Consider the following 18,819-nt stretch of genomic DNA (forward strand, 5'->3'; position numbering starts at 1 on the left):
GGAGATGCTGATGGTCCTCAACAGCTACCGAGGAAGAGGCCATCTGGTGGACCTCAACACGCTGATCACCGGCCGCAGGGACCCTGACATGCCACCAGCCTTTAAAATGTAGGTTGGCTGACTGCTTGGTCGGTTGATTGTCCCCCACCCTGATAGATGATTGGTTAGCTGGTTGGTAGGCCGGCTGGCTGGTCGTTTGGTTGGATGATTGATTGATTGAAAGGACGACTTACTATTGACCTGCAATCTGTGTTCTATTCAACTGTTTTACCTGGAGGTCCTTTATGATGTAAGTTGACTGATTGGTTGCTTGGTTGATAGACCTATAAACCGTGTTCTACTAGATTTTAGCCTAGGTTTTTAGGTGGTCTTGCCCCATGAAAAACTGAAGAACCCTTTATTGTTTTAAGTAGCATCTACTTTGTAAAATGTAAAGACGTTAAGACGTTCCCTTGGACATTGACCTGTGTGAGGAGAACGGCCAGGCTGGTCTGAGAAGGCGTTGATCCCTTGTGGTCCAATGTGGTCGCTGCGTGTTACTGGACATTATAGCTGAGGTAGTCGTATGCATGTCCATCCCCAGGTGGGAAGACTACACCAAGGACGAGTATGACATGCTGTTTGGGAGGCTGACTGGGCTGGTCCTGAACCAGGTTCTAGATGTCTTCGCGGCGGAGTGCGGCGGCAACATCAGCAAACATGTCCTCCTGGCCCAGAAGGGCATCTCCGTGGAGGTGTTCCAGTTCATGCGCAGCTGGGCAGATTTCGCCTTGGGCATGTCCTCGATCGACGGCGGGAGGATCGTTCGCAACCCGTGTCCAACAATACCGGAATCTCTTCCGAGGAGGCGGGACCTGGCGGCTCCGCCGGAAGGAATGGCGTCCGAGGACGGCCCAGTCATGTTGGGTATCGGCCAATTGGTTGGCTCCACACGGGATAGCGACCAATCGCGGTTATACAGGTTGTCGGTTGTGAAAGATGAGAAACTGGAGGTTGGGGCAGAGCAGGAGATCAAGGCGGAAAGAAAGCGTCTGGTTCGGTATGAGATTCAGAGGCTGGTGGTGAAGACTGTGTTGTGGGCCGTGTCTGACCTCTCTCAGGATGATCTCCCCCATTGTGCCTGCTTCTTCTGATGTCCACCAGCATTCTCCGCTTTCTCAAAGGACCTCCAGAAATGCTGTAGTTACCCAGAAAGGATATGGACAAATTATTTTTTATAATAGTTATATAATTTGTGAATATGTTTTGAAAATATAAGGCTAATTTAAATTAATAAATGCTGGATGAGTCAAGATTCTTGTCGATTTTCTTGTCGGTGTGCATGCCGTTTCTCATATGGCCACTAGGTGACAGTCTGTTCTTATTATATGTAATGGGCTCAGTATCATACTGTAGAAATGCATATTGCACAGATGGAAAGTCCCTTCTTTTCTCAAACAGAAACTAACACTCCAAACGGCTGAATGAGAAGTAATTATAAGTACCAAATAAGCTACATGGTACACGATGAGTGCGTGTGAAATGACTAAATGTGGAAAGACGACAGCTGTAATTAGGCCAAATATAGCAACAAAATATTAAATGATGATAAATAAAAATACATCTACAACGCAGAATGGGAATTTAAATGGCTTACAGCTACATTTAATAAGAAACATGAAACAAAAAATCTTCATCCCCTTCGTATGACTTTAAATACATATAGCCTACCATGATAAAACTTTGTATATAACATTAACTTTTACACTTTTACATCTCGTGAACCCTCACTGTAGTATCCATTTTGTCTCGTCCTCAGATCAAGGGACATTTTGATTAGCCAGAAGTCATGATGTAAAATTGAAAGTGAAAGACATCTTCCCAACGCAAAACGCTGACACATTCAGCCATTACAGGTTGCCGTTTCAGTGTTTGTATTTTCTAACTGGGGGGTAGGCCTACGCGAGTGAAAAAGTCACGTCGAGTAACTAAGACTCTTACCTGAACTTTAAGACTCGCCAAACGCAGACGGATTTTCTCATTCAAAGATGCTCAATTCCAGGCCCTGCCAACCCCCAAGTGGAGGTTTTTGCTTTGAAAATACGCGCAGGTGAGTTTCGATCAAGATGTTTTATGAAAGTGAGCAGCACCGTAGCTTCATGAACTAACAGCAATTCATCACAGGAATATTTGGTGACATTAACACACGTGTGCGTAGTGTACTATCTTAATTGAACTACTAGTAAGATAACTTAAGCTGTCACACCTGACCTATACCCATCAGGGAGGTAGCATAAACCCCATGGTCAAAAGTCGACTACACACTATTCCTTATTTTTTTGACAGGAATGCTGTGTTGGAGGGGAGCTTGTCAGAGCAGGGCCTCTGTGCACCCAAAGCCAGGAAGACGGGAACTACTATTGCTGGCATCATCTTCAAGGTGAGAATCACAGGGAACTAAGGTGGAAGCCATGATTGACATCTGCAGCTAATTTAGCTTTGTTGCAATGAACATCCTATTCATGGCCATTTCTATCCTTTTAATACAGGTATTGTAAATGATGGCTTGGTTTTGTTAGGATCATCCATTTCACCTTCTCTCTCTCTTTCTCCCCTTCTCTCCCCCTCTCTCGGGCCTCAGGATGGGGTGATTCTTGGAGCGGACACCAGAGCCACAGACGACATGGTGGTGGCCGATAAGAACTGTATGAAGATCCACTACATCGCTCCGAACATCTAGTGAGTGATTCAGAGACAACCTGCACCTGAGATAACCTTGTACCCAGGTTGAAAATGTGACTCTTTCTATTCTGTTCTTTTTGGCATTATGCGTTCATGAACCAAGACCATGCTAGTCCATGTATCTGAGTATGTTCTACACTACACTACTTCCTTGACTTAGCCCCTGAACCCATGAAGGAGGGGACGGTTGGGGGGGGGGGGGGGGTTATAGCTCAGTGGTAGGGTTAGAGCATTTGACTGGAGATTGAGTCTCTGTGGTCAACACCCCCACAATATGTCACTATAAGTATTGATAAAAGTGTCTAAATGAATACAGTACATAGAATCACGATACGTTACTCGGGTTTGTCCCCGTAGCCGTGAGTGTGACCTTTGACCCTCTGCAGCTGCTGCGGGGCGGGCGTGGCCGCGGACGCCGAGGTCACCACGCAGATGATGTCGTCCAACGTGGAGCTGCACTCCCTCAGCACCGGGCGCCCGCCTCTCGTCGTCACGGTGACGCGGCAGCTGAAACAGATGCTGTTCAGGTGAGATCCAACGGGAGAGGAGGAGAGAGAGAAGGACGTTCGAAAGAGAGACTAGGTAGGTGGGGGAGGTGTGTGTGTTCATGAAAGCTTGGTGTGACGGCTTGCTAGTCATCCAAGAGTGGAAATCGGCTTCATCGCTTAACCTAAAACTGAAATCAGAAATGAAAAATGAATCAGTCTGAGAAAACAATCTACTAACACTTGAGGCCATCACACACTGCAGGCGAGCGATTCACGGGCGACCGACGCAGGAAAACTCACAAAATACAATCACTTCTGTTGTGTTGAATGGGCCAGCACAGTCAGCAAGCGATTGTTGCCATTGCCTGGCTAAAAACCAAGTGTTGTGTGTCTGGTGGCCTGTAGAATTATCAGGAAAACCCTTTTTCACATAAGTTGGACATATGAGGGCTAACGTTCCTGTGTAACTGTACACCCCCTGTGTTTCAGGTACCAGGGTCATATCGGCTCATCTCTCATCGTTGGGGGGGTCGACGTGACGGGGGCACATCTCTACAGCGTGTACCCTCACGGGTCTTACGACAAGCTGCCCTTCCTCACCATGGGTAAGCTCACCCTGGAGAACCACCTCTGGTCTGATCCTCTACCCCCTGTCCTCTTCCCTGTAGGACACACAGACAATCAGGCAGAATCTCATTCCTCATCTCAGTTTAGGATCAGTTAACTGTAGGAAGGATAATTTATATTTCACTTGTGGAGCCCAACTCGGCTTGAGTTTAAATTAGAGTTCTCAGATTCTGAGGGCCACTTTTACCTGACCACATACTACACTAGGATCAATATATGATATATTCAACATAGATTTGTCAGAGGAATTGGAGATGAGTCAAGATCTTGTCACATTGTTTAGAATCATTTCAGCTCAATACAATAAAAATTAATTTATTATGAACATTTATAAACTAAAAACGTTGACCAAAGTACTGCACAGACAAGAGTAAAAATCACAAAATACATGAAACACCAACATAAACAAGACAGCCCATGGGAACAACAGCCCAGGCACAGGCCAAAAGTCAGCCATATCAGGTTTCATATGCTAGCCAATACAAATAAGTCTTAAGTCTGGAATTAAAAGAGTCTATGGAATGCTGTTCCACACAGTCAAGGAGCAGCAACCACAAAGGTGTGGTTACCCCTGAGCTTGAGTATACTGTTACCAGCCGGGCACTGGAGACGACACCTTTACATCTCTCACAGTTAAGTGGATTGGAAATCTCAGGATGGTCACATGTTCTTTACAGGTTCGGGAGCTGCTGCAGCTGTCTCTGTCTTTGAGGACAGGTACAAGTCAAACATGGAGGTGGGATACATTTCGGTTGTTCTGTAAAAACAAGTAGGCTAGTTTAACTCAACGACAGATCATATTTGGTTCTGTCCTCATATCTCTTCTCCTCCACCTGAGTGAGAGAGATACTGGTTGTCAGACCATAAAAAGACAACAAATGAAAAGTTTTCCCACCTCTCCTCCTCCTCATCGCTTCCACTATACCTCGTCTCCTCTCTCTTCCCCTGCTCCTCTCCCCCTCATCCACCCTCTATGTCCTCCCCCATCTCCCCTCCTCCCTCCCTGCCTCCACACGCCTCTCCTCTCTCCCCCACCTCTCCTCCTCCTCTCTTTCTCTCTTCTCCTCTCTCCTTCCCCCTCCTCCCTCCCTCCCTCTCTCCTCCCTCCCTCCGCCCATCCTTCCCTCCAGCTGGAGGAGGCTAGGTGTTTGGTGAGAGATGCTATCACCGCGGGGATCTTCTGCGATCTGGGATCAGGCAGCAACGTGGACCTGTGCATCATCACTCAGGCCGGCGTGACGTATCACAGGGGCTTTGACCAGCCCGTACAGAAGGGGAAAAAGTGAGTTTGGATTTGGTTTTTACTTGATTGATCATGATCATTTTCCTATCAAAGCCTAAGTTTATTGACATACGTGTTCATCGAGGGCCGATGTGAGATCTGTCTCCGTCTCACGTGCATACACTTTCTTTGTCCTCTCTCTTCTCTCTCTGTCACTCCCGCTTTCTCTTTCTTTTGCTCTGTCACTTCCTTTTTGTATCTCTCTCTTTCTCCTTATCACTCTCTCTTTCGTACTCGCTCGACATTTATAGTTCCTTTTGTGCTTTGCTCTGTGCGTTGGTTCACATCCCAATCGTTCTCCTCTTCCTGTTTTCAGAGAGGGACAGTACAAGTACAAGCCGGGAACCACAGCAGTTCTGACGGAGACGATCACACCCCTCCCATTGGACGTTGTGGAGGAGTCTGTGCATCTCATGGACACTCAGTGAAACACTAACGTGCCGTAGGCTTGATGAAAGTCATGCATTTTAAACAAATTGTATTCTGCATAGGGCTGCATTTCGAGAAGGCGTATTTACTTGTGTCATCACAGCGGTCTTGGTTTTGATTTTGTGTTGCTAATACAAAAAATGGTTTTATTTTGTCAAATGGTGTGTTTTTTTTTAGGGGTGCACCACTTGTGCTTTAGACTAGACTAGAATAGGCATTTTCTGCTTTTATTGATCTGGTGTACCAGGTACCCTCTCAAGATAGTGATATGGTATGTATTTTTGTGTTATGTTTTGTCAGTATGACCCAATTTCCCAGACATGGAATAAGCCTAGTCCAAAAGTAAGACAAAAAATATATGAAGATCTCCATTGTTAACGTGTTTAAGGCTAGGACTAGGCTTAATCCATGTCTGGGAAACTGGGCCTATGTAGTTATAGTGATATGTGAAACGTTTCGGAGACTAATAATTAACGGAACACAACAAACTTCAGCCCTTTAAACGGCATTCGTCCAATTGTCGTTCAACTGTACGCTCTCGACACAGATCCGCTGCGTCTATTGGCTCAGCAAGGAAACAACGGAGCAGCGCGTGGTTTGAATTCTATTTGGTTCTCGGTTGTTTTTGAGAGTGATTTTCTGTCTTGCTGAAGGGCTAGCATTGAGTCCGTTCGCTTCCCGATTCATTGATACAGCAGACCGAGCCTTTTTAACCAATTGGTAAGTATACGATTGGCTGTTGTAGACCGAAAGAAATGTTGCTTGCTAACTTTGTTTAGCGTATAACATGTGCGTCGAGTTTAGCTAACCTATCTGCTCTGTTCGGGATTCCCTGCACGATCACCCTCAGTATACAGGCACGTTCAAAACAGCTTGGCTAGCTAACTAATGTTGTTTTTATTTGGGCTGTTTTATGTGACGCGTGATTTTCATTTAAACGATCGAAAACGTATGCATCTCAAGCTTCTGTCCAGTCCGTCCAGCATATGCTAATTATGCTAATGCTACAATGAAACTGCGAACGTTTACTGTTTCAGGAAGTAAATGTACTAAATAGCGTCAGTGAATAATGCATTGCACATTGTCACACAGCTGTGTTTTTGTTGCACTGTGTTAAAAAATGTATTTAGCTTTTGATGAAGCTTGGAACTCTTGTGTAGTAGGGTGGCCATACGTCCTCTGTTTTCCCTGACTTTTTCGGACCTTAAAAGGCGTCCGGCCGGGATTTCTAAATTTGAGACAATGCATTATTTTAGTTATTATTATTCGGCTTTAGTTGCATTATAATGTCGGTCTTATATTTAATTGTGTGCGCGCGCATGTTTGTATTGCTAACCCGTCTTTGTAAGTCCCGCCTTCTCGTACTACAATTGGTCGATTATTAGAGGTTTGCCGCAACTATTGGCCAAAACTCTGTCTGTCAATCCGCAAACAAGCGATGCGTTGTTGCGGTCGGCATCAAACAGTTGCTTGACGGTAGCAGCAAGTGACAGCTTATAGGAAACAATGCCCAAACGATATATCCTATTTATGTTATGCTAAAAGTTTTTTTTTTTCACTGTACAACAGTGCATTCATCCATGTTTGCATTCAACCATGTTTTGAACCATATTATTCCAACCCCCTGGCAAGTGGTCCTCTTTTTTGGAAAACCATAATATGGTCACCCTACTCTTGTGATTACATTGGGAGTTTGTCCTACCTACAGACAGACTATTAACGTAGTGATAATTAGTCCTCAGGTTTGGTGTTGGAGGATGCGCCGCGACACATCTGCCAACCGACGGAAGGGCACCACGCCGAAGCGTCGGCCACCACAGCCACCGCCGGGGCCGTCCGTGTCCCACTCCCCGCGTAGGAGCGGTCCTTCAGGTGAGGAGGGAGAAGCACGAGGAAGAAAGATGCCGTTAAATCACAGATCTAGCTCGAACCGAAACATAAGAACATACTGTTCCAACGCCTCCAACAGTTGACCAATTTCCCAGTCATGGAACCCTAGAGAAAGAGTAAAATGTCCTGGGAAATTATTTTAACATTCTCTTTGTTTTTGTTTAACTGAGAATAAACTGCTAGAGCTCCCCAAAACCAATAACATTGCAATCAGAAAGGATTGTTATGTTCAGGATCATATTAAAATTCAAATGGTAGGTTTATGGATGAGAGTATTTTGAACAGAGCCCCCAAGTCACCACACACGGTAGCACAATAGTTGCACAAAGATCAAATTGTCATAAATTCTTGGCATGTAAAAGATTATTTCATAGATCAGTATTATTGACATAGACAGCACATCTTTTAAATTCAACTTCCACAGGGAGGTGCGTGTATGGCGCGATTCCTGCCAGTCATACCATACCATACTAAAGTGTCCTGGGAAACTTCTGGAAAATGATCTCTAGAAAAGTGTCAACTCTTGTCTGTACAGTGCCCGGTTCGCAAGCTAATCAAGGCTGAGACACACAGGTTCTAGGGATCGGATGTAAGCCCAGGTGAACGTACAAAGCCTGAATACATCAATGCTTATGTTATTACTTATTATGTACCTGGCTGAGTTAACTGAACACTTTCCTTCAGAATTAAGTGAATTGAATTGAACAGAATATTCAGCTGGTGAAGCTAGTACAATTTGAACCGAATATTCAGCTGGTGATGCTAGTACCATTTCTACCTCACCTCAGCACCTGGCGCCTCGCCTCGCAAGAAGAGGAGGTTCCGTCCAGGATCCAAAGCTCTCATGGAGATCAGGAAGTATCAGAAGAGCACTAACCTGCTCTTGAGGAAGGGTCCTTTCTCACGTTTGGTAGGTTTGTGTAAGCCTGACAACAACCCCCAAAAAAGAGAAACTATATCATTAATAGAAACTTCCCCCCAAAACATTCCTTCATAATCTTGTTTTTTCCTCCCAACCGTTTGTTCTGGGTGCCTCAGGTGAGGGAGGTGTGCCAGACATATGCCAGAGACTTCATGAGGTGGCAGGCTCTGGCTCTCCAAGCCCTGCAGGAGGTAAACGGGCTCTTGTTTATTTAGATTTTTCTATCTGCTTATTTACGGCAATGCTTCATGGTTTAACGCTGGGGTGCAGAAACATGTTTGTTATTGAGTTGACTAAACAATAAATCAACATTCCCATCTTTCTTTGTTTCTTCCCTCTGCATTCCTTCTCTGCATTGTCTCTCTCGCTGACTCACGCTCTCTTCTATATCCTCTGTATTTTCCTCTCTCTCTCTCTCCTTTGTTTCTCTCTTTCTTCCATCCACATATATTTCCTTCTCCACCCCTCAAAGGCAGCAGAGGCTTTCCTAGTCATGCTGTTTTCGGATGCCAACCTGTGTGCCATCCACGCCAAGCGCGTGACCCTGTTCCCACGTGACCTGCAGCTGGTCCGACGTATCCGCGGGGTGGAGAGTCTCTGAGGGAGGGGGGGTCGGGGGCCTCCGGACGGGACATCAGCACTGAGCACGATGCGTTCATTTTAGTTTATTTTTCAATCTTTTAACCGCCTTAGTTCTTGAGGCTTGTAATGAATCGAAAACTCTGGAGGTGGACATTTTAAAGACTCACTTTCTGTTCCAGGTGTGACACAGACACACATTTGGATTAAATCAATGCTTTTTGGTGCTAGGTGAGCCCTGCATGATGCCTTATGCCTTATCTCCTTGAAGCCATGATAATTGTAGATGCTTAGCATCACTAACTAGATATTTTTCTACAGACTTCCTTTGATCAATCCACCTGAACTGGCATATGCATTGTGACAGTATCCGCATTTTAAGCACTTAGGGTTCATGACTTTCTTGTGTTAATTCTTTAATCACACGTTCCCATTCAAACAGGACCTGGTTAGCAGCGTTTTATTATTGTACCTGTAGACTGTTTGTTGACAGAGAAACATTTCTGTATTCATATTGTATAGTAAGTAATGTTGTATTTTGATGTAAATAATGTTGTATTTTAAATGCAAAACTGTTAAATGGAGTTTGATTTAAAGCCTGTGTGAGATGTTACCGGTGAAGAGAATTGTTATGTCTTTATGTAACTGCCTACAATAAAACAGCTGCTAGGTTTCAGAGGGGGTAGTGGGACACATGGTCTAGCACCTTTCAGTCTGTGGTATCTTCAAGCTGGACCCAGGTGCCCTCGTATTGGCTCTCTGGATTTAATTGGTCCCTGGGGACAGCTTCCTGGTGCCTCGGTCCCACCTGTCCTTCCTTCAGCCAATCAGATCTTCTACCTGTGTCGCGAAGCACCTGTCGGTTCTGTTTACAGGTGTTCTGGAACATCACCTGGGACTGAAACGCAGACTGGGGACCATTTAGGAGGCAAGCTGTTAAACGACACGTCAGTTGGAACTGCAGAACCGAGGCTGAGCATGTTGTTAGCCAGAACCCTGGAGAACTTAAACTAGCAAACGTTTCTGGGAGTTAAAGAGTGCAGTTTAACGTGTGTGAATAGAGAGGAGAATTTGGGGCTTTTATCTCAGGACTTTTGGAGTGCCCTGGCGCAGAGGGGAGGCTGCTCCTGAATGTGATCCAGTCCGAGGCTTCACAGGAAGCATTGTGACTTGGTTGTAACTCATCCTGCATGGTAAGCCAATTTGCAACTCCGATGTCGTGAACTTGATTGTTTGACTTTGATTCTACCAGATGTAGTGAAATTGAAATGTTACATTTACCAGAAATTTGTGAATATTGAATGTGACATAGCTCCTGATATGCTGGTGCTTGGTACATTTGCCAAAAAACGAATGTGTGTATATATACTGTATCTTGTGTCCTTTTGCAAATAAAATTATTTTAAAATATTTATATTGTTATTGTAGTTAGCTTCTGGGGTCAGTGTTTAAATCTTGTTCTTTTACCTCTGTCCCCAGGGATGATGTCACAAGACGATGTCACCCTTGAGGGCCTGTTGTATGGCAGTGTCCATGGCAACAACTCAGATGGGGTGGAGACCGAGGCTCAAGTCATTAGCCATGTGGGAGAAGAAAATGCATCAGCCAATCACATAAGAGTTAGTCAAGTCCCTAGTTTCCTAAACAGGTTCTGTCTTACAGTATCTTTAATGTATTAACTAATTGAAAACCCTTTCAGTTTCTCAATGAATCCTGAGCCTGGTGAAATATTTGTGTTACAAACACAATCTACTCACAGAAAAACACTATAGTGGGCCCAAATGCTTTTCTTTTTTCTCCATGATAGTCAGGTTGAGGATTCAAGCGGAGACTTTTGAGACTCAACCATGGACTTCCTTTTCTTGTCTCGTTTCTAGTCTCCACCCGCATCTATTGATGAGCCAATGGTGTGTGCTGGCTGTGGGGGGCCTGTGTGTGACCGCTTCGTCCTATTGGCTGCTGGGCGGGCATGGCATGAAGCGTGTCTCCGCTGCAGCCAATGCCACTGTGAGCTGCAAATATACCCTACTCTCTACTGTCGAGACGGCAGTATCTTCTGCCAGCAGGATTACTGCAGGTCAGGCTGCTGTCGATTGTAACACTGGTTGCAAATCAATAATGTATTAATTCATCCGATGGTGTGTTTACTTAGCAGGTAATGTATTCGGAATCAGAATGGGATTTATTCGCCATGAAAGTTTGCACAGACAAGGAATTTGCTTTGGCAGGAAGGTGCATACAATAAACATATACCTAAAATGTAAATATGTGGACTATCTATACTAAGGGTACATAAACTAGCAGTACTAAGTGGGATTAGAATAGAATTAAATATACAATATTCAGTATATACAATATATACAGTATTCGTTTCGCAGTCGCTTTTACTGAAGTACGGGGGGTATTTAAATCTGTGCTGTGACCTCTTGATTGGCAGTCCAGTGCTCCACCACTGATATATACCCATCCTGAAGAACTAGGACCCTCGCTCTCCCGCCGGCTCCCTACATTGATTCATCTCATCCAACATCATTTGAATCTGGTGTGCTAGATTAGGGACAGAACTGAGGCCAGGGCCAGAGTGGGACTCGTTTTCAGCCCAGGAGTTATGTGCCTCAGAGCAGCTCATTTTAGTTCACAACCTATTAGCCTATAGGAGATTTAACAACTAGCCCGGCCCAACGGGAATCTTCCACTTTCTCCCGGTTAGCCACTCCGAGCTCGGCTGAGGCGTACAGGATGGTGGCCATCCAGTAACATGGCTGGTCTGCTGTACAACTTCTATAACCAACAATAAACAACTAACAAATAAAAGTGCAAATGATAATAATCTCAATATAAGTGATGTCATGTCTAACCCTGGCCAGGATTTTCAGCATTGGACGCTGCGCCCGCTGCTCTCAGCCAATCCCCTCGTCCGCCATGGTCATGAGGTCTGGTGAGCTGACCTTTCACCCCGAGTGCTTTTCCTGTCAGGTCGGTGAAATGTCTATCTTCTCACTGTAGCTTACAGTGCTTGAGCTTGCAATATTACACATGTATACAGATTTAACAAGATCTGATTGAATTGGGCCTTACTTTGTGTCTCTGACCTTGTACTAGATGTGACATTGGTCTTTGATTAGCTACTTGACGCTATTTGAAAGCTATTGAGGTGTTTGTTTTGACTCAGAGAGTGGGCACTTATTGGATTTGTCTATTTCTCATTTCTGTAATTGCTAAGGGTGAGATAAATAAAGGGCACTTGAATCATTTTGCCCAATTAGAAGTATTTGACCTATGCACTATATAAATCCTACTCATCTGGCAACTCCACAGGAGTGTGATGTCACGCTGTTGCCTGGCAACTTGTACTGCCTGCAGGGCGAGAGTGTCTATTGTCAGTCTCATTACCACGACGACAGCACGGCCAGGACCACCCCCCCCCACAACCTGTACCTCAAACAGGCCCTTGGAGAAGGTGAGTTAGAAAGGACCAAGGATGACACAGCAATAGATCAAGTCGATTAAGTCTGCTTAATATAAGTCTGCTTTAATTATGTCTACCCTAGCGTCCAACTTTTAGAATACTTAAAGCTGCGATTTACAAATCCTTTCATTGGTTTGGCTGTTTAAAGACAAACTGTAAAAAACGTGCTTAATGTGGCTTTGTAGATGTACAGTAACTGCCCCACTGCAACTCACACGCCAACTCATTTGGCCACACCTCTGAAACAGGGGAGGGGGAGGAGTCCGTCAGTAGCCCTGAGCCGCGATTGGACGATGGAGTCCCTAGAGGGCGGACGCAAAGGCGAACCAAGCGAATCAGGACGTGTTTTCGCAGCGAGCAGCTGCGTGCCATGGAGTCGTATTTCGCTCAGAAGCACAACCCGGACGGCCGAGACTGGAGCTGTCTGTCTCACCGAACCGGTTTGCCCAAGAGAGTTCTGCAGGTAAGACTCCTCCTTCTGCACTGCATTCCTCTGGGAACCACCCTTCCATTCAACAACAACATCCTTGTGAGCAGTTTACTTCAAGTGGACGTTGTGCTTACCTAGAAAGTTGAACTAACTTTCTGGCTATCTCGCTTTCTCTTTTGCCATCTCATGTGTCTATGTGACTCGGTCTCACTCACACACACTTGCAGGTATGGTTCCAGAATGCCAGGGCCAAATTGAGACGGACCCTCTCGGCAGACGAGTCCCAGAGCAACTCACCTGCTCCCCCAAGGTCCGACGCCATGGCTACCACATCCCTGTCCCCTGTCGGCCCCTCCCACCAGCAGCCCCAGGCCTTCCAGACCAGCACCATCAACCAACTAGAACTCTCCCTCCTCACAGCCCCTCTCAGTGACCCGCCCCAGAGCCCCACAGACCAATCGTTGATGCTGAAAGATTCCTTGTACCTAGACTACAGATCCCATGGTGCACCATGCCTGTCCTTCTCTGATGACCTCTGACCTTGGCGAGTGCATGGTGGGGAGAGATGGGGGCTCTGAACTGAAATAGCACTTAAACTCTTAGGCTTTGTGAAGTTAGATGACACCTCATGTTATGTCATCATGTGTGATGATTGTTCATTTCAAGGTAAAGTTTAGCTGAATTGCACAAACATTTAGCACAAAACGATATTACTATATTAAACACAATAGTTTGTATTTTTTTCACAATTTCAGGTGTTAATTACTAGAATACAGTGTGCTAAAACGTTGTGTTTTAACTGATACTATACCCTACAAGTCACTGTAAATGTTTCTGTCTTTTGCGCATCATGCACTACAGTTCCTTGCACTACAGTTCACATGACTTGCACTATGCATACTTTGTGTGTCAATAAAATCAACAAATGTCGGCCATGTCTGGTTGTTTTGGTCTATCGCATAACATCAGTAAGCATCGTCATTGTCACCAGGATCTCTTTCTAGATGACTTAAGATCTTTGATCCTGAATGAATCTGAACTCATTACATTTACATTGTCATTTAGCAGACGCTCTTATCCAGAGTGACTTACAGTAAGTACAGGGACATTCCCCCCGAGGCAAGTAGGGTAAAGTGCCTTGTCCAAGGACACAATGTCATTTGGCACGTCTTCAACCTTCTGAATAATAGACCGATTCCCTAACCGCTCAGTCATCTGACGCCCTTAAGTGAATTCTTTACGGTGTTGTTCTGCTATAACAAACCCGGCATGGTACCTCTTGTGCCACAGAACCTGTTTACTCCATGGTTCCACAGAAACATACAATGCACCTGGGGAGCAGAGTGGAGCTGTGTGATAAGACATGGACCTGGGGAGCAGAGTGGAGCTGTGTGATAAGACATGGACCTGGGGAGCAGAGTGGAGCTGTGTGATAAGACATGGACCTGGGGAGCAGAGTGGAGCTGTGTGATAATACATGGACCTGGGGAGCAGAGTGGAGCTGTGTGATAATACATGGACCTGGCTTAGCTACCTGTAGAGATCACAAACACCGGCATCATCATCTACCAACACCCTACATTATAAACAAAACAAAGTGCCACCCAAATAACATTGATTTAAAACACTACGGTTTCAGACACAACCCTTGTCAGCTGTGGGGAGTCTGGCTTGTAAATAAATAGTTATGTCCTTAACCTTAGCAACCTGGAAAGGGTTCTAACTGGAAGGCTTTTATTCTACAACATTCTTTTATTCACACCTTAATGCTTTCATTGAGTAGATGGCCTAGTGCAAGTGAGTGAGACAGAAACTCACTCACAGGTCATGGCTTTCTGACCCCACCTCTACAGAATAAACACAACAGATATGATTTCAGGGTACCGACCGAGAGATGACGATCGTGGCCCACAAAGGATCTGAATCGAGGTGAGGAGAAGCCCAGACAACAATGGAATTCTTCCAGGTGTGTCTGCATCCCCCCAGTGAAACCATCGTAATGACGACAAACTGTTTTCCTACTTACAAAAACCTTAATGAATTGCCACACCGGACCGACAATCAAGCAACAGTAATTGGCACGCTAGCAGGTTCCTTGGTTAAACGGACCCTGTTTCCAAGTTGGAAGAATGTAAGTGATGGAGGGATGCGTTGCAAGGAGTGCGTCAGAGGGTCTAAGCACCAATCAGCAATGGCGCACACCGTGGACATGTCAACTGATATCAGCTACGATGAGTATTTAAAGGCTTAGAGAGCCAATCTGAGGAGACAGACACACAAACAAACACTGCAAGGTAAGCTACTTCTCAGATTATATCATGTCATGTAAACTACGTAAATAGTTAATATAAGTAACTGGGGTTAATAGCTGTGGTTGAAGTTGTATTTATGAGTTTCACTTTTGTTTCACTTTTTATTGTCTTTGTGTTTGGGTTAGGTATTGAGAACATATAGAACATGTTAGATTTCATACAGTAGCTAAATGTGGTCTGTATACCCACCATACTGATATTTACCTTGCATAGACCACAGTGTATGTGACTCTTGTGTGGTGGTCATGTTATAGGTACTTAGCGGGGTTGTCCTCTGATTGACATTACATTAAAGTCAACATGCACGGGTGGCATCAGCTTTCTATTCCCTGTGTTTCCAACACCCTGATAGAAAAAGCTTTTTGGTTACTTTGAATGACTCGTACATTTCCCCTTTAATTTCTTCAGATGAGGCTACCATCTTACCAACTGTGCACCTCACAGCCCATGCTCGTCCTTCTCTCCCTGGTCCTCCTGGTCCCCGCACCGGGGGCCAACACACACCCCCACTTCCCTGCTGCCGTCCTCCCCACGTTGGAGCACCCCGACTGGGAGGCTGCTTTACTCCAGCTCCAGGCTTCTCTGGATGTCCCTGGGAGCCTCCGGCCTTGGGGCCCGCTGCTCGGCGTGGGGCCTGGAGACCCCCGTCTGGGCCTCCTCAGGGAGCTGGGGGTGGAGGATGCCTGGGGACGGGAGACCATACGACGGGGCCAGAGAGGGGAGCTGGAGAGGAGGCCACTGGGGCCGTTTCCAGGGCACCCAATGGAGACCCTGCATTATCAGGAAGGAGGGGAGGAAGAGGGGGAGGTGGGGGGGAAGAGGAACGAGGCCCTGACGTCCATTGCTGGAGGTCTTCAGGCCTTCAACAGGGAAAAGGGGGGCTTTGGGTTCCGCTTTGGAAGGAAGTGATGGAGAAGGAGGATGAAGAAGAGAGAACATGGAAAGGAGGAAAAAGAAACGGGACTCGAGGGTGGGAAAGGGGGAGGGGGGTGGAAATGCGGTGGGGTGTTGAGGGGTAAACAGGAAGAAAATAAGAGGAGGGGGTGACGGAGAAAAGGGTACTAAAGTCAGACCACAAACTGACTAGTAGAGCCACCGAGTATTCTATCGGCAAAATGTGACCGCTGTGTCCAAGTGAAAGTACCAAGGGATTGAAAATTCTAAGCAGAGGGACATTCTACTCTCATCTTTGTAAATCCAAAGTCTACTGTAAGGACATATCAAAGTCAACACTGTCAGTTAATAAAATACTACTTGCGAGTGTGAGATTGTGAATGTGTTGATTCATTGTGCCATCTGTTAAGTATTTGTTGTACTCTGTGCTAAACAATTGTGTCTGAGTGTCACATCAAAGCCAACTGTGGCACTATACAGGGACACTGAACTTCTGCTATTCTCAGAAAGAGTCTAGTGCATTAAAGCTTGACTAGAAAATATTACTAAATAAATTCTAATATGAGAAACAGCGCCTCTAATTCTTGTCTGAACTTTCCTCCAACTAGAGTTTGATTAATCTATTTTCACAGAAGTCAACGAGGAAAGCTTGCTTCACCGAATGCAATTGCTTGGATTGGACCTGGTTTCTGTCATAATTGGCTGGAAAGTGGTGGCCAAATTTAATTTGACATTCTACTGGCAATGAGCTGTCTGTGCAGCTAAGCAAGTCTCAGAGGGCCTCATTGTCACAACATTTGGGCGGACAAAACTTGTATTTGTTATAGTTTTTCTCAATCGATGTGACACATTTCTCCTAACTCGGGTAACTGCTCTCAAAATAGTTAACAGTGATCTGGCTCAGAACCAGCTGCATCGCGGGCACGGGAGTCTGTGTGTGTGTGTCACCAATTTTGGGGGGAGATTTCCATAGCTGTCGACGTTTGGGGGGTGCTGGTGATCTTTTTCTGTCATTTAACTCTGTATAATTCGAGACAACTATCATCTCAGTATGCCTGCTTACAATATAGTATTCCTGTATATTAAGTGTATATGGCGGGACAAGTTCGCCTATCCCTTACTTCTCAGCGTGAGATATGGTTGAAATGCGTGAGTCTTACGACGAATGCTTGAGAGCCCTGAATTTAATGAACCATTTCGCCAACAGAAGAGTGTGTCTAGTTTGAGAAATATTTCGAATCGATTGAGCAAAACTGTAATGAAAACAAAATAGGTACATTGTACCTTCAAGTATTCCAACCATGTAGTCCAACAAGGAAGTATTTTCCCATAGCCTATATATAGGCTATGGGAAGGAACAAGAACGTCTCTATCAAAACTTGATGTGCAAGTTTACATTTTCACTATCTCGACGACAACAACAGTTGAAGAAGGGGACCTGTGAGAGCAGTCCAAGTCAAGCTGTAAAAACAAAAGTTTATAAAAGAATTTCGGACAGACAAATGTGAGGGAACTAAATATGCTATTTGCCGGTGCAATCCTCGTCCTGTATGAGATGTTGGGGTCAGTTAACAGCGGTAAGTTTTCTTTTCGTTTTACATTAAATTGTGCTCTCGTTAAAATACATTTTAACCTCAGATAAAATATACATTTAACTTTTTAAATGTAACCGTTCATAATGAACATTTCATCATTATTCCTATTTATTATTGCTAAGGACTGGTAGCTGCAAAATGGCACAATAAATCACAAGGAATTTAGGCCTACTGTAGGCTACCTCTGATGGATTAGGCCAAACTGGGAAATGCTCAACTTCCTGATAACAGGGTATAACATGTTCTCATTGGCTCAAAATGAGAAAGTAACGCGATTAGATTAACGCGTTACCGGCATCACTGGTCAGGACAGACCCTTTGCATGTTAGGGGAGTTAGGATCTCTTAATTACGAGATTATCTTTTCTCAATATTATGCTACGAGATAAGGTGAAAAAAACATCTATGGTGAATGCAATATGCTTCCATACTGCACTGAACAAGATTCAGTTTTTCTTAATCGATTTTAAAATGTATCCAAACTCAGGCAGCCTACCTGCTCTCAAAACATTTAACAAGGGGATCTGAACACTAATAACTAACTAGTCCTAAACAGATTTTACATTTTCCTTCATTACAAATTAGCCTACAAATCACATGCGTAATGTCTTTCTCAAAACACTGTGCACAACTCCCAAATTTGTTCACCGTATTTCATACAGCTAACCAAAACGTAAATATATCAGGAAAAAAAAACATTTCAGCACGTTTTATTGGCTTTACAAAAGTCACAAACATTTGTGTAGCTTATCATTTCCCATACATAACAAACACAACTCTGTTATTAGTTGGATTCTCAGTTGTTCATGTTACGTTTTCAGTTAGCCCCAAAAAGGCAAGAGCAAGGTGTAAGAGGAGGTAACATGAGTGCGTCAGTCCATTGTCTCCATATGTTGGATACTGTGTATCATGGAGCTTTAAGGTTTGTAACTGTAGGACCATCATTGTACACTGTATTCCAAAGGAAATTGGCCTGCTCTGTCAACTCATTGGCTTAGTCACTTATATGTTTTCATCTAGAAGGCCATTCTGGGTAGACTCCCTTGGTATTTATCTGTATTTCTGTCTGAAAAACATGGCACTTATGGGTTACGCTCAGAACACAATGATTATGACTGTTCCTAAAGTTCAGGCTGAGTGGGGAAAGAAAACCTTTTAGTTTTCATGACCATCTGCTTGGAA

General features: G+C 44.7%; 5 protein-coding genes across 8 annotated transcripts in view; all 5 read left to right on the top strand.

The window, feature by feature from the left end:
* Positions 1–1,826: 1,826 nt before the first annotated feature.
* On the top strand, positions 1,827–5,706 carry psmb10 (proteasome 20S subunit beta 10). Its single transcript, XM_062487025.1, has 8 exons — positions 1,827–2,089; positions 2,326–2,419; positions 2,621–2,718; positions 3,108–3,248; positions 3,699–3,814; positions 4,514–4,572; positions 4,967–5,118; positions 5,435–5,706. The coding sequence occupies exons 1-8, from the start codon at positions 2,028–2,030 to the stop codon at positions 5,544–5,546; spliced, it is 834 nt and encodes a 277-aa protein (XP_062343009.1). The 5' UTR covers positions 1,827–2,027; the 3' UTR covers positions 5,547–5,706.
* Positions 5,707–5,900: 194 nt separating this feature from the next.
* On the top strand, positions 5,901–9,609 carry LOC134040874 (histone H3-like centromeric protein A). The gene is made up of 5 exons (XM_062487026.1): positions 5,901–6,267; positions 7,283–7,419; positions 8,226–8,347; positions 8,476–8,550; positions 8,832–9,609. Exons 2-5 carry the CDS (start codon positions 7,305–7,307, stop codon positions 8,958–8,960), a joined length of 441 nt encoding a protein of 146 aa, XP_062343010.1. The 5' UTR covers positions 5,901–6,267; positions 7,283–7,304; the 3' UTR covers positions 8,961–9,609.
* Positions 9,610–9,756: 147 nt separating this feature from the next.
* On the top strand, positions 9,757–13,762 carry LOC134040872 (LIM/homeobox protein Lhx9-like). Its single transcript, XM_062487024.1, has 7 exons — positions 9,757–10,131; positions 10,418–10,557; positions 10,816–11,015; positions 11,806–11,914; positions 12,257–12,398; positions 12,656–12,870; positions 13,065–13,762. The coding sequence occupies exons 2-7, from the start codon at positions 10,420–10,422 to the stop codon at positions 13,374–13,376; spliced, it is 1,116 nt and encodes a 371-aa protein (XP_062343008.1). The 5' UTR covers positions 9,757–10,131; positions 10,418–10,419; the 3' UTR covers positions 13,377–13,762.
* Positions 13,763–15,081: 1,319 nt separating this feature from the next.
* On the top strand, positions 15,082–16,593 carry qrfp (pyroglutamylated RFamide peptide). The gene is made up of 2 exons (XM_062445680.1): positions 15,082–15,131; positions 15,558–16,593. The coding sequence occupies exon 2, from the start codon at positions 15,558–15,560 to the stop codon at positions 16,056–16,058; it is 501 nt and encodes a 166-aa protein (XP_062301664.1). The 5' UTR covers positions 15,082–15,131; the 3' UTR covers positions 16,059–16,593.
* A 795-nt stretch (positions 16,594–17,388) lies between these two features.
* Positions 17,389–18,819, top strand: part of LOC134006758 (H-2 class I histocompatibility antigen, Q10 alpha chain-like) — a 35,854-nt gene continuing 34,423 nt past the window's right edge. For all 4 annotated transcript variants that reach the window (XM_062445765.1, XM_062445766.1, XM_062445767.1 and 1 more), the window contains exon 1: positions 17,389–17,620. In XM_062445765.1, coding sequence (XP_062301749.1) covers positions 17,563–17,620 — 58 coding nt within the window. In that variant the 5' untranslated portion in view covers positions 17,389–17,562. The remainder of the gene's footprint in view (positions 17,621–18,819) is intronic.

Source organism: Osmerus eperlanus, chromosome 20 (assembly GCF_963692335.1).
Source record: "Osmerus eperlanus chromosome 20, fOsmEpe2.1, whole genome shotgun sequence".
Lineage (NCBI taxonomy): Eukaryota > Metazoa > Chordata > Actinopteri > Osmeriformes > Osmeridae > Osmerus > Osmerus eperlanus.

Coding starts and splice junctions, on each gene's coding strand:
- LOC134040872 (XM_062487024.1), top strand. CDS start 10,420: ATGATGTCACAAGACGATGTCACCCTTGAGGGCCTGTTGTATGGCAGT. Junction 10,558..10,815: donor CATCAGCCAATCACATAAGA/GTTAGTCAAGTC, acceptor TCTCGTTTCTAG/TCTCCACCCGCATCTATTGA. Junction 11,915..12,256: donor CCGAGTGCTTTTCCTGTCAG/GTCGGTGAAATG, acceptor GCAACTCCACAG/GAGTGTGATGTCACGCTGTT.
- qrfp (XM_062445680.1), top strand. CDS start 15,558: ATGAGGCTACCATCTTACCAACTGTGCACCTCACAGCCCATGCTCGTC.
- psmb10 (XM_062487025.1), top strand. CDS start 2,028: ATGCTCAATTCCAGGCCCTGCCAACCCCCAAGTGGAGGTTTTTGCTTT. Junction 2,420..2,620: donor TTGCTGGCATCATCTTCAAG/GTGAGAATCACA, acceptor CTCGGGCCTCAG/GATGGGGTGATTCTTGGAGC. Junction 3,249..3,698: donor CTGAAACAGATGCTGTTCAG/GTGAGATCCAAC, acceptor CCTGTGTTTCAG/GTACCAGGGTCATATCGGCT.
- LOC134040874 (XM_062487026.1), top strand. CDS start 7,305: ATGCGCCGCGACACATCTGCCAACCGACGGAAGGGCACCACGCCGAAG. Junction 7,420..8,225: donor GCGTAGGAGCGGTCCTTCAG/GTGAGGAGGGAG, acceptor ACCTCACCTCAG/CACCTGGCGCCTCGCCTCGC. Junction 8,348..8,475: donor AGGGTCCTTTCTCACGTTTG/GTAGGTTTGTGT, acceptor TGGGTGCCTCAG/GTGAGGGAGGTGTGCCAGAC.